At 32.3% G+C, this 13,775-nt stretch overlaps 1 protein-coding gene across 5 annotated transcripts in view; it reads left to right on the forward strand.

Moving 5' to 3' along the window:
• The window catches only part of LOC130240306 (transcription factor COE3), a 265,366-nt gene that overhangs the window by 50,204 nt on the left and 201,387 nt on the right, over positions 1-13,775 (forward strand). For all 5 annotated transcript variants that reach the window (XM_056471755.1, XM_056471756.1, XM_056471759.1 and 2 more), the window contains exons 4-6: positions 103-158; positions 4,268-4,341; positions 13,454-13,522. In XM_056471755.1, the coding sequence (XP_056327730.1) occupies positions 103-158; positions 4,268-4,341; positions 13,454-13,522 (199 nt within the window). The remainder of the gene's footprint in view (positions 1-102; positions 159-4,267; positions 4,342-13,453; positions 13,523-13,775) is intronic.

Genomic DNA, 13,775 nt, shown 5'->3' on the forward strand with positions numbered 1-13,775 from the left:
TTCATACACAAATGAGCTGGATTTGATCACAAACGGGGCTTTTTTTGGGCTAAAATGCTTGTTTTCGAGACTAATATGTGTTTATTTGACTGTAATCTGCAGGAATCAGGACCGAACAGGATCTGTATGTGCGATTAATAGACTCCATGACTAAACAGGTCAGTTTATTATTATTATTATTCAGACTTGTAGAGTTGCACTGTGGTTGTAGATTGTAATTGTTTTTTTTATATTTCAATTTAGGTTGAATTTTATTTCATTTATTAATTTAAATGACTACAATTTTTCTAAGATTGTACAACGTCCTGTTATCTAACATGTCAGACATGTTATATGTGTATATATATATGTATATATATCTCATCAAATATCTACAATTCTGTTGCATGCCAAACATAAGCAATATTATCAATATTTTTATGATCTAATACCTGCTCGGTGCATCTGTAATATCTGGACGATGTGTTAAAATGATGATCTGTGTGTGTGTGTGTGTGTGTGTGTGTGTGTGTGTGTGTGTGTGTGTGTGTGTGTGTGTGTGTGTGTGTGTGTGCGTGTGTGTGTGTGTGTGTGTGTGTGTGTGTGTGTGTGTGTGTGTTTGGTCTTCATATTTGAGTCGGCGGTGAATCTCTGTCTGTCTCTCTCTGTGGTTCCTGTCAGCTTCTCTCTGATCAATAATCCAGCAGTTCCTCCAGAGACTAATCAATAGGTTTTAATGTAGCAGCAGAGCGACACGCAGGAGACAATAATCCTCCATCGCCAGAGCACGTATCTCCTGCCGTTACATGCGTGTGGAAATCAACACGCTTCTCTGCTGGAGAATCAGCCATTACACATTACAGTTTCTTGGGCTTAAGATAAATAAATAATGGAATCAACAATAGAAATGATCATAAATAAATAAATGCTAATTGAATCAGAGGAGAAATCTTCTTTTACAGGGATTTTTTTTATTTACTTTTATTTATAAAACTTTGTTTTGATATATTTTAATCAAGCCAGAATGTTTAAATCACTCTGCTTTATGGAAAAATGCATAAAAAACACCCATAAAAGCATTTCACATTTCAAATTAAGATGCGTTCAATAATTAGTGTTTTTAATTTAATTTAAATGAATTTAATTTAATTTAATTATTTTTTATATTTTAATAATTGTTTGTAATTTAATTTTATTCAGTTTAATATTTAATTAAATTTTTATTTTTATATTTTATTTTATTTATTTTTATTATGTTTTTTTCCAAAGCATCTTATATAATGCTTTTAATTTAATTTACTTTAATTATTTAAATTAATATTTTATTTTAATATTTATTTTTATATTTTAATTAATTTTATTTTTATTTAATTTTCATTTTTATATTATATTTTTATTTTATTTTGTTTTTCCAAAGCATCCTAAATAATGCTATTTAATTTTATTTAATTTAATTTAATTTAATGTTTTATATTTGTTTTATATTTATTTTATATTTTAATTAAATTTTATCATGTTTTTTCCAAAGCATCTAATTTAATTTAATTTAATTTAATTTAATTTAATTTAATTTAATTTAATTTAATTTAATTTAATTTAATTTAATTTAATTTAATTTAATTATTTAATTTAATATTTTATTTTAATATTTATTTTAATATTTTAATTAATAACATTTTTATTTAATTAAATTTTTATTTAATTTTGTTTTTCCAAAGCATCTTATATAATGCTATTAATTTAATTTAATTTAATATTTCATTTTAATATTTATTTTAATATTTTAATTAATTTAATTTAATTTAATGTTGTATATTTCTTTTATATTTTAATTTAATTAAATTTTATCATGTTTTTTTCCAAAGCATCTTATATAATGCTATTAATTCAATTTAATATTTTGAATATTTTAATTTACTTTGATTTATTTTTTAGTTTTTAATTCATTTTCTTTTATTTTTCACAGTGTGTTATACAGCAAGAGTAACCTAAAGCATGAAAACATGCTCATATCTGTGTTTGTAATTGTTATTTAATGTAATTAATACATAATTTAATTTAAAAAGTAAAGCATCTTATACAACACAATTAACCTGAAGCAGAATTAAACAGGCACTAAAACAATGAGTGTTTGTAAATAATATTAGAATAACTGTTATAAACTCCAGCAGTTAGTTCTCACAGTGACCGTCAGCTCATAATCAGGTGTGAGCAGTTTTCCGGCAAGCGCAGTAATGAGTGTATCAGGAAGACGTGTGTGTGTGTGTGTGTGTCTGGAGTCAGAGCTGCTGGACGTCCGGCGCCAGCATGAACGTCCACAAGAATCATATATAAATATATATATAAATATGGAGTGAGCGAATCGTCCTTCACAACAGTCTTTACGGATCAATAATGCAGAAGTGCTCGTTATCCTAAAAGTATTGTTCCCCGGGGCGCTGCGTCTGGCCCACTGACCAGTGTGTGTGTGTTCATGAGGGAGACACTGGAGAGTCCTTTGAAAATGCCCGAAAATCAGCCAAAGGAGTCGTGTAAATTTAACACTTTAGTGAAAATGGAAACTCTCTCTAACACATTTATGAAGCATCATGAGGATTGTACTGGATTATTTTATTGTTTTTGTTTAGTTTTTTTAATAATTTCTTTGATATGATTTTTATTTATTATTTTATTTGAGTTGTTTTATTTATTTTGTACTACTTTATTAAATAGTAATTTATAATTAGTTATTTAATTATTATACTATTTCACAAACTCTTACAATATTTTATAACTTTTTAATATAATTCTTATTTGATTTCTTTTCCCCTATTATTTAATATTTTGTGCAAATTTACTGAGTAATTTTACATTTTAAACTATTTCACAATATTTTTGAATTATTATATATATATATATATATATTTATATATATTTTATACATTTTATATATATTTTATGTATTATTATTTTATATATATTTGTATATAATTTTTATTTATTTTATTTGACTTTCATTGTATTTTATATGTTGTATATTTTAATAAATAGTAGTTATAAAATTATTATACTGTTTCACAAACTTGCATTAATTTATAATTTTTAAATATAATTTAATTTATTTTATTTTACTTTTTAAATTAATTTAATATTTTGTACTATTTTATTAAAGAGTAATTTTAAATTTTATACTATTTCACAATATTTGTACATTGTTTTATATATATTTTTATATATTTTTATTTATTTTATTTGACTTTCATTGTATTTTATATTTTGTGCTGTTTTAATAAATAGTAATTATAAAATTATTATAGCGTTTCACAAACTTACATTATTTTATAATTTTTAAATATAATTTAATTTATTTTATTTTACTTTTTAAATTAATTTAATATTTTGTACTATTTTATTAAAGAGTAATTTTAAATTTTATACTATTTCACAATATTTGTACGTTATTTAGCAATATTAAATAATGTTTTTATTTATAGTTTTTATTTTATTTGACTTTTGTACTTGTACTATTTTAATAAATAGTCGTTTTAAAGTGGTTTTAAATTGTTATACTTTTCACTATATTTAGATTTATTTATTTTATAATCTTTTTTTATTTATTTTTATTTAATTAAGTTTATTTTCCTATATTCAGTTTTTTATACTATTTTATGAATATAATTTTTTTTGTTTATTGTATTACATTTTTATTATTTTATTTATTTATCTGATTTACTTTGGCAGCTCTACTGCGGGTTACATTATATAAAGAAAAAGTAAAGTAAAATGTTTAGAATAAAATTCAGCTCCAAAAAAATGTTGATTTGAGAGAAAAAAACGTAAAAAAAAAAGCAGAAAATTCTGAGAAGTAATATTTTGAGAAACTTAGAGAAAAAGTTCTATAGAAAAAAAGTTTCATAGTTTTTGTTTTTCTCAAAATTATTTTAGATTTTCTCTTAATTTTCAGTTTTATGCATTTTTATTTTTCCAAGAATAAAGTTAAAGAAAAATAAAAATAAATAAAAATAAATATAATATTAATAAAAAAAATATATAAATTAAAGAAAAAGAAATAAAAGTACACAACAATAAATTTTTAATTGTATTAAATGAATTTTTATTTTACAAAAATGTTTGTTGCAAAAAAATCAACAGCTTAATTTGAGAATGTTGAGGAAAAGAATCAGATGCATGTATTTTTGTGTTTTTAATGCAAGCAAAATATGCTGAAAATGAATTATTGATCAATAATGTGAATGTGTGTGTGTGTGTGTGTGTGTGTGTGTCTGTGTGTGTGTTTGTGTTTTTTCAGCCCATCCTCTATGAAGGCCAAGATAAAAACCCAGAGATGTGTCGCGTTCTGCTCACGCATGAGATCATGTGCAGGTCAGTTACTCTCCAACTCTATTGAGTGTCAGCTCATCTACAACTCTGAGGGATCTATTTAAATGATCTAGGCGCAAAGTCTAAAGCTCATGGCGTAAAAGCATTAAGGGTGTATCGGAATCCACTTTTGGCGCATGGTCTAACAGGGTTGAGCTTGTCCTTTTGATGAGTTCTGAGTGTGTTTTGAGCATAGTGTGCTGGACTTTAGAGCAGCTTTTAGTTGGTCAATGGCGCGGTCTTTTTCAGTTCCTCAAATCAGCAAAACACCAACAATGCGCCTTAACACACCTCCCTTACAGACCAGCACACTGAGGAGTCCACAAAATGGATTTACTATTTAAACAACGTGGTGCAAAACGAGAAAATTAGGGTTGTGCTGGTCTGAAAATAGCAACAAATCACAGCAAACACGTCTTGTGCCTTGTTGCGCCAGGTGTATGATAGAGCTCAGAGTGTGTAGAAATGTGTCAGTTCATCTCCAACTCTGTTGTGTGTGTAGAAATGTCATTTAGTTTCTGTGACTTCATCTGTCACCAGGGTCGGATTAACCATCGGACATTATTATTATCTCTGGGCCTGTCTGTCTCACACACACGCACGCACAATTTTATCATTTAAAAATAGTTTCACTCATCCTGCAAATGATTAAGTCCTTCCAGAATGGAGCTGTTCAGATGTGTTCATAAAGTGAGAATCAGTTAGTAATGTATAAGTGTCTGAACAGAAGAGACTGCGCTGTCATTGTGCTGTGAGTTGTGCAATATGAGCTGATATTCCGAGACGGTGAGCTATCATTGAGTTATGAGAGTGTTGATTTGAGCATCATTAATAGAGACTCCGCTGATTATGCTGATGAGTGAAGTCTGTTCACCTGTACAGCTCTCCATGCTGGATTCTGCAGGATGATTGTGATGCTGCTGTTTCTCTATGATGCGCTCTGGTTTGAGGTGATCATTATGGGATGGAGTGTGTGTGATTATTAACAGACTCCCTGATGAACGCTGTGTTTCCATTCGCTAATGAGAGACCGATGAGAGACGTTTCTACACCTGCACACACACCTGCTGAAAAAAACATCATGGGTTCAACTGCAGAACGTACTGTTGGGTCTAATATATGGACACACTGTTGGGTTAAAATGTGGCGCTTAAATTAAATTGAATTGAAGTTAAGTCTATGGTTGGATTTGTCCGTGTTTGACCCAATGTTGGGTTATGACAAAAAAGATTAATTAAAATGTTGAGAATAAACATTTAGAGTTTTTTTTTGAAGAAAAATAAGGTTACACCTGTAAAAACATGCTGGGTTGTTTTAAACCAGTGTTGGGTCAAATACCATAAAAATGGACAAACCATTGGGTTAAAAAGTTGCATTTCCATTAAATTGAAGAAATTCTCTCAGTGGTTGTGCTTGTTTATAGTTGACCCAGCGATGGGTTACAACAACCCAGTTTTTACTGGAGAAAATTGTTAGATTTCAAGAAGAAAAAATGGTTAGATGTGCAAAAAAAATGCTGGGTTGTTTTAAACCAGTGTTGGGTCAAATACTGTATATGGACCCTATGCACCCTAATCCTAACTGTTGGATTAGAAAGTGGTGTTTAAATTGAATTAAAGAAGTGAAGTCAGTGGTTGGGTTTGGTCATATTTGACCCAATGTTGGGTTTCGACAACCCATCATTTTCTGAGGAAAATATTAGTTAAATATGCATGCATGCAAAAAAACATTGAAGAACTTCACTCAGTAGTTGGGTTTGTCCACAGTTGACCCAATTTAGGATTACAACAACTCAGCATTTTCTGTGAAAAACAAATAGATTTCAAGAACATAATGTAAGAAAAAATAGTTAAATCTGCAAAAACATGCTGGGTTGATTTAACCAAGGTTGGGTCAAACTTGTAAATAATCGTTTGGTTTACAGTGAATTGAAGAACATCACTTAGTGGTTGAGATTGTTCATAGTTGACCCAATTTAGGGTTAAGACAACCCAGAATTTTGTGGGAAAAACAAATAGATTTCAGGAAAAAAGCTTAAGAAAAAAAAGTGAAACCTGCAAAAACATGCTGGGTTGTTTTAAACCAGTGTTGGTCAAATATATGGATAATCCATTGGGCTAAAATGTATATTTTACATTGAATTGAAGAACTTTACTCAGTGGTTGGGATTGTCCATTGTTGACCCAACGATAGGTTACAACAACCCAGCATTTTTTGTACAAATAATTGTTAGAATTCAAGAAAAAAGTTTGTGAAAAATGGTTACACCTGCAAAAACATGCTGGGTTGTTTTAAACCAGTGTTGGGTCAATTATATGGACCCTATGCACCCTAATCCTAACTGTTGAATTAGAAAGTGGTGTTTAAATTGAATTGAAGAAGTTAAGTCAGAGGTTGGATTTGACCCAACGTTGGGTTACAATACAGCATCTTTTGAAAAAAAAACTTTTTTAAATTTTAAGAAAAAAATTGTCGAAAATATTAAAACCTGCAAAAATATGCTGGGTTGTTTTAACCAAAGTTGGTCAAATATATGAATAATTGTGTCATTTACATTGAATTGAAGAATTACACTGAGTTGTTGGGTTGACCCAACAATAGGTAACGGCAACCCAGTATTTTCTGAAAGAAAAAAAAAGTTTGAGAAAAAATGGTAACATCTGCAAAAACATACTGGGTTGTTTTAAACCAATGTTGGGTTAAATATATGGACAAACTGTTGGTTTAGGAAAGTCAGTGGTTGGGTTTGACCATATTTGACCCAATGTTGGGTTACGACGACCCAATTTCAAGAGAGAAATTGCAAAAATGAATAAATTGAGACAATTTCATAAAGAAAAAAGCACACAATTTCAAGAAAAATAAGTTCTAATAAGATGATAACATAAATGTGGCATGGTGGCCTCACAGCAAGAAGGTCACTGGTTCGAGTCCCGGCTGGGTCAGTTGGTGTTACTGTGTAGAGTTTGCATGTTCTCGCCGTGCTGGCGTGGGTTTCCTCCGGGTGCTCCGGTTTCCCCCACAGTCCAAACACATGTGCTATAGGGGAATTGATCAACTAAACTGGCCGTAGTGTATGAGTGTGTGTGTGAGAATGTGTTTGTATGGGCATTTCCCAGTACTGGGTTGCAGCTGGAAGGGCATCCGCTGTGCAAAATATGCTGGAATAGTTGGCGGTTCATTCTGCTGTGGTGACCTCTAAAATGGAGACTAAACCGAGGGAAAATGAATGAATAACAGGAGGGATTCGGTCATGAGTCCAGGCTTGATCTGCTTGAATCATTGAAGGTCTTTCCTGCTCCTCCAGAGCCTGCAGGCGGGCACTGCTGGCATCAGTGTGTTTCAGGCGGGCACTGCTGGCATCAGTGTGTTGGCACAGATCTGCAGAGCTCTTTCCTGCATCTGATTATCTCTGCGCACAGATACACACTGACCCTCTCAAAACAAGACTGTGTGTGAAGTGTTATCGTGTGTTTCCCACTAGATATCTGTCTCTCTGGATCTCTGCTTCTGGAGAGCTTCAGGATGACAGAGACCCGGCTGTTAGACTGTTCCTGGACCTGCGGGTGCAGCAGAGCTTTGGATCTGTTGGTTTTGCTGGTTCTGGTTGTGCTCATGCTCTCCAGCAGTACATTAGGGCTAGGTTAGGGCCGCTCCACCCCCCCCCCCTTCCCCCCCTGCTCAGGTGTGTTTTTGTGCGCAGGGCCGGGCTGGGTTTCCCTGCGGGGCCGGCGGGCTCCTGGGGTCCAGTTTGTTTATAACACTCCTCTGTCAGTTTGAGGAGGTTTGTCACCACAGCCTCACCACTGGGTTTCAATGCTAATTGGTCTCCTGGAAGTTTGCTAATGGTTCTGAGTAGCTGGGGAATAAATTACAGCAGCTCACTCTATGGAAACGCACACACACACACACACACACACACACACACACACACACACACACACACACAAAGAACAGGAAAACAACTAGTGCTTGGTGTTTTTTCAGCTTCTTAAAGATCAAGCGGTGTGATAAATGATTCATAAAGCAGAGCGCTTGGCATTGGAGGATTATTTGTCAAATGGCAATCTAATGCATGACAGCGTGAAGCTAAAGTAGATGAATATATCAGCTCTCGTTGTGGTCGGAAAATAATATCCAATATAGCATATGATGGGGAGTTATTGCTCAGCTAATCTTAATCCAGGGTAATGATTGCTTTGTTTTAAAATCCACTTCATCATTTTATCAGCAGAGATTCTGCAACAGGAGTGCTGCTTTTGATTATGCTCAGTCATTATATTATATTATATTATATTATATTATATTATATTATATTATATTATATTATATTATATTATATTATATTATATTATATTATATTATATATTTTATTATATTATATATTTTATTATATTATATATTTTATTATATTATTATATTATATTATACTTTATTATATTACATTATACTTTATTATACTATATTATACTATACTATATTATACTATATTATATGATACTATATTTTATTATGTTATATATTTTATTATATTATTATATTATGTTATACTTTATTATATTATAATATATTATACTTTATTATACTATATTATGCTATACCATATTATATTATACTATACAATAGTAAATTATATTATACTATATTATATTATATCATATCATATATCACAATTTTAAAGAATGCATTTAACGTTCTTTAAAGATGTTAAGCTCATATTAAACATTATTTAAATAAATAAATAAATAAATAAATATATAAATATATTCTCAATACTAATTAATGGTCTCCAAAGTGATTTAAGTGATAAACAAAAATATGTCCTGGTTCTTCATAATAATTAAAATAAAATGTTAAATAAATAATTAAACCAATAATAATATATAATATAAATTAAGTTTTTTTCATAATAAAAAAGAAAAACTTTTAAAAAAATTGTTTAAACATTATTAAACTCCCTCAGCTTACATTCCTTTATAAGTAAATGCGCCCTGTTTTTTAATTGTTTAGCATATATTAAAAACGTAATTAATTGAAAATCTTAGACTTATAAACTCTGCATTTATTACAATAAAAACAAAAGTAAGAATTCTTCAGGGTGTTTGAGTCTCTGGCTGTGCCAATAAAAGCCAGCAGGAAGCCTTTTTTTCTTTATATTTTAATCATTAAAAAAATAATGCAGTCGAATAAATAAAAAATAACACCTTTAAACAGTGCATTATTTACATTTTCTTTATTTCTGTATTTGTTTACACTTTTAGATTCTTAAGGGTGTTTGAGTCTCTCGCTGTGCAGATGAAAGCCTTTAAAAGACTTTCAAACGGTGCATTATTTATTTATTTATTTTTAACATAAATATTGTGCAATCAAATAAATAAAAACCTGCATATAAAAGTTGCACTATTTGCATTTTATTTCTTTTTTTTTACATTAAAAATATAATGCAATCAACTAAACAAAAATCACACACTTTAAACAGTGCGTTATTAAATTTCTTTAATTTCTTTATTTCAAAACCAATTTAAAATATCATGCAATAAAATACATGAAAAAATGACCCTTTTAAACATGACATTTTTTATTATCTTTAAATGTTTCTCCAAATTGTTAAGGGTATTTGAGTGTCTTGCTGACCAATAGAAAACAAGCAGGAAGACTTTTAAAAGGTGCATAATGAAAAAATTTATTTCTGTATTTTTTATATTAAATTATAATGTAATCTGATAAATAAAAACACACACTTTTAAAAGTTGCATTATTTGCATTTTTTATTTCTTTATTTTTTAACCTTTATAATATAATGAAAGCATGTAATCAAAAAAATGATGTGCATTATTTATTTCTTTATTTTTTTAACATTAAAAATATAATGCAATCAAACAAATGAAAATGTTACACTTTTAAAGAGTGCATTATTCAATTTGTGTTATTTCTGTATATTTTCTAACATTAAACATATAATGCAATCAAATCTTACACTTTTAAATGGTGCATTGCTTTATTTATACATTATTTTTTTACATTGTCCAAATTCTTGAGGGTATTTGAGTCTCTCGCTGCGCAAATGAAAGCCAGCAGGAAGCTCCTCTGCAACAATGATTTTCCAGTGCCGGTCTCAAGCTGCCGAGATTAGAGTTAATTGCAGGCGTTTTGACAGCGGTGGCCTCAGCAGTGTGTTGGCGCGGGCACAGCGGGCGCGGCAGGGGGCGTTTAGGGAACCACATGCCACCAGATGAGGTGCCAGCCTGGGGCGAGGGCAGGGGCAAGGGCAGGGGGCAGCGGGGCTTTACTGGGCGACGTCCAAACTGTCAGAGGCTGGAGGAGGCCCAGGACCAGCTGGAGAGCAGGGTCAGAGGAGAACCAGGGCGAGCGGGCAGCAGATTGAGGAACACTCGCGCTCACCGCACATTTATTACAATACACTCCTCATTCCAGGTGCACATTCTGCTTCAGACATATGCTGATGCTGAAAACTTTACAGGTCATTTAGATTATTGCCCGTATTACAGTGTGTACAGTTTATTTAAATCTATTTGACACTTTTATACACACATGCACTCATTTATACCTGCAAAAACACACACATAAACTCATGCACACACTTATACCTGCATACAGGCATGCACAAACACCTACACACACATACAATCTCATATATAGGCTACCATACACTCAATGTACACTATACAGACACACTTTTATACACACACAGTCATTCAGACACATGCTGCTTCTGGAAACCTTACAGGTCATTTATATTATTGTGGCTATTTTGATCTGTTTATTTAAATCCATTTACACACTACATACACACATACTGTCTGCACACACTTATACCTTCATATAGTCATACACAAACACCTATACACACACACACACATGCATACACACTTATAAACACTCATACACTCATGCACATTATTGTTTTATTGATTATTGCAGATTTTTGTGGGATTTAAAGCTTGTGATTCAGACTTGGGTCGCATTTTTATTAGTTCTTTTATATGTTGTAGCACTTTGAGTTATTATTATTCATTCATTCATTTTCTTTTCGGCTTAGTCCCTTTATTAATCAGGGGTCGCCACAGCTGAATGAACCGCCAACTTATCCAGTGCGTTTTTACGCAGCGGATGCCCTTCTAGCTGCAACCCATTTCTGGGAAACATCCACACACACGCATTCACACTCATACACTATAGACAATTTAGCCTACCCAATTCACCTGTACCGCATGTGTTTGGACTGTGGGGGAAACCGGACCACCCAGAGGAAACCCACGCGAACGCAGGGAGAACATGCAAACTCCACACAGAAACACCAACTGAGCCGAGGCTTGAACCAGTGACCTTCTTGCTGTGAGGCAACAGCATTACCTACTGCACCACTGCGTCGCCTTACAATTATTATTATTATTGTTGTTGTTATTATTATTTAAAAAAATGTCAATGAAAGTCACGTTAATTAATGAGCTAAATAATACACTAAAAAAAAACCTTGTAAAAAACGGTAATTTTCTGGCAGCAGGGGCGCCAGAAAATTACCGCAATAATTACCGGATTATTACTGCAATTATACAGGTTATTACTGTAATTATGCAGGTTATTAATGTAATTATACAGATTAATTAATGTTATTATAAGGATTATTACTGCAATTCTACAGGTTATTACTGTAATTATGCAGGTTATTAATGTTATTATAAGGATTATTACTGCAATTCTACAGGTTATTACTGTAATTATGCAGGTTATTAATGTAACTATACAGATTAATGTTATTATAAGGATTATTACTGCAATTATACAGGTTATTAATGTAATTATGCAGGTTATTAATGTAACTATACAGATTAAAACAAAAAACAAACAAACTGTGAGATGAAAAAAAGTAATAAAGATAATCTGTAAAAAACAGTAATTTATTGTTCCATAATTAACACAAAAAACAAAGTTATTACTGTCATTTTACAGATTATAACTGTAATTGTACAGGTTATTACTGCCATTTTACTAATTATTACTGCAATTACACATATTACTGTCATTTTACAAATTATTACTGTAAATATATCATTTATTAATGTAATTATACAGATAATTAATGTGATTATAAGGATTATTACTGCAATTATACAGGTTATTACTGTAATTATACAGATTAATTTAATTATGCATGAAATCTCTAAATATTCCATAGCAGTGCTATATGGCTGTATATCGTCGCTGGTGGGACACTAAGGCACTTGATTTGTGGCCTCAAACCAACGCACACCTCCCACCAGTGCTGATATACAGCCACATCGCACTGCTACTCGTGTGATGTTACTCATATATATAACACTTGTAGTAACTCTGCTCTTAATTTTTGGTGGGTCTGAGTAAATTATGGCTGGTGTGCCTACATTTCTTGAAATTAGGAGCAGCGGTGCAACCAAGAACCAAAATTAGTTTCGTTAATTTCCAGCCCCGCTGAATATTAATTTGAATAATTTTGGATAATGCCTAAAAATTAATTGTCGTGACTTTTTTTTGCCTATTTTTAAAGATGTTATTACAGTCAGAGTTCATTCATTCATTCATTCATTCATTTATTCGGCTTAGTCCCTTTATTCATCAGGGGCGCCACAGCGGAATGAACCGCCAACTTAATTCATTCACATTCTTTTCGGCTTAGTTCGTTTGTTAATCTGGGGTCACCACAGTGGGATGAACCGCCAACTAATCCAGCATATGTTTTACGCAACGGATGCCCTTCCAGCTGCAACCCATCTCTGGGAACCACCCATTCACACTCATACACTACGGCCAATTTAGTTGATCAATTCCCCTATAGCGCATGTGTTTGGACTGTGGGGGAAACCGGAGCACCCGGAGGAAACCCACACCAACATGGGGAGAACATGCAAACTCCACACAGAAACGCCAACTGACCCAGCTGGGACTCAAACCAGTGACCTTCTTGCTGTGAGGCAGTCATGCTACCCACTGTGCCACCATGACACCACAGACCGAGTTATTGATTGAACATCAGTCATAATGTGTCAGATGGTAGTTTTTCCTCAGTAATGGACCGCTCTAACAGACACTGATGTCTCTGCTGTCTCTTCTGTTTCAGCCGGTGTTGTGACAAGAAGAGCTGCGGAAACCGAAACGAGACGCCATCTGATCCCGTCATCATCGACAGGTAAGAGCACCTTTATCTTCTTCATCTCTACCTCTGTAACACACTCACTCATGCAGTATAAGAGGAAGCTCCTGCACCCTACAGCAGGACATGATCATCATCAGTGTGTGTAATGTGTGTGTGGAGCTCTACACTCAGAGATGTGGACCGCGCTGAACTCTTCTGCTGTATGTTGCTCAGTGCTTCACGTGTTTACTTTGGGCTTCTGCTGATCCGCTTCTGAGTGGCGCTGCTTCAACTCTTTGCCCTGTTG

Source organism: Danio aesculapii, chromosome 14, assembly GCF_903798145.1.
Source record: "Danio aesculapii chromosome 14, fDanAes4.1, whole genome shotgun sequence".
In the NCBI taxonomy this organism is placed as follows: Eukaryota; Metazoa; Chordata; class Actinopteri; order Cypriniformes; family Danionidae; genus Danio; species Danio aesculapii.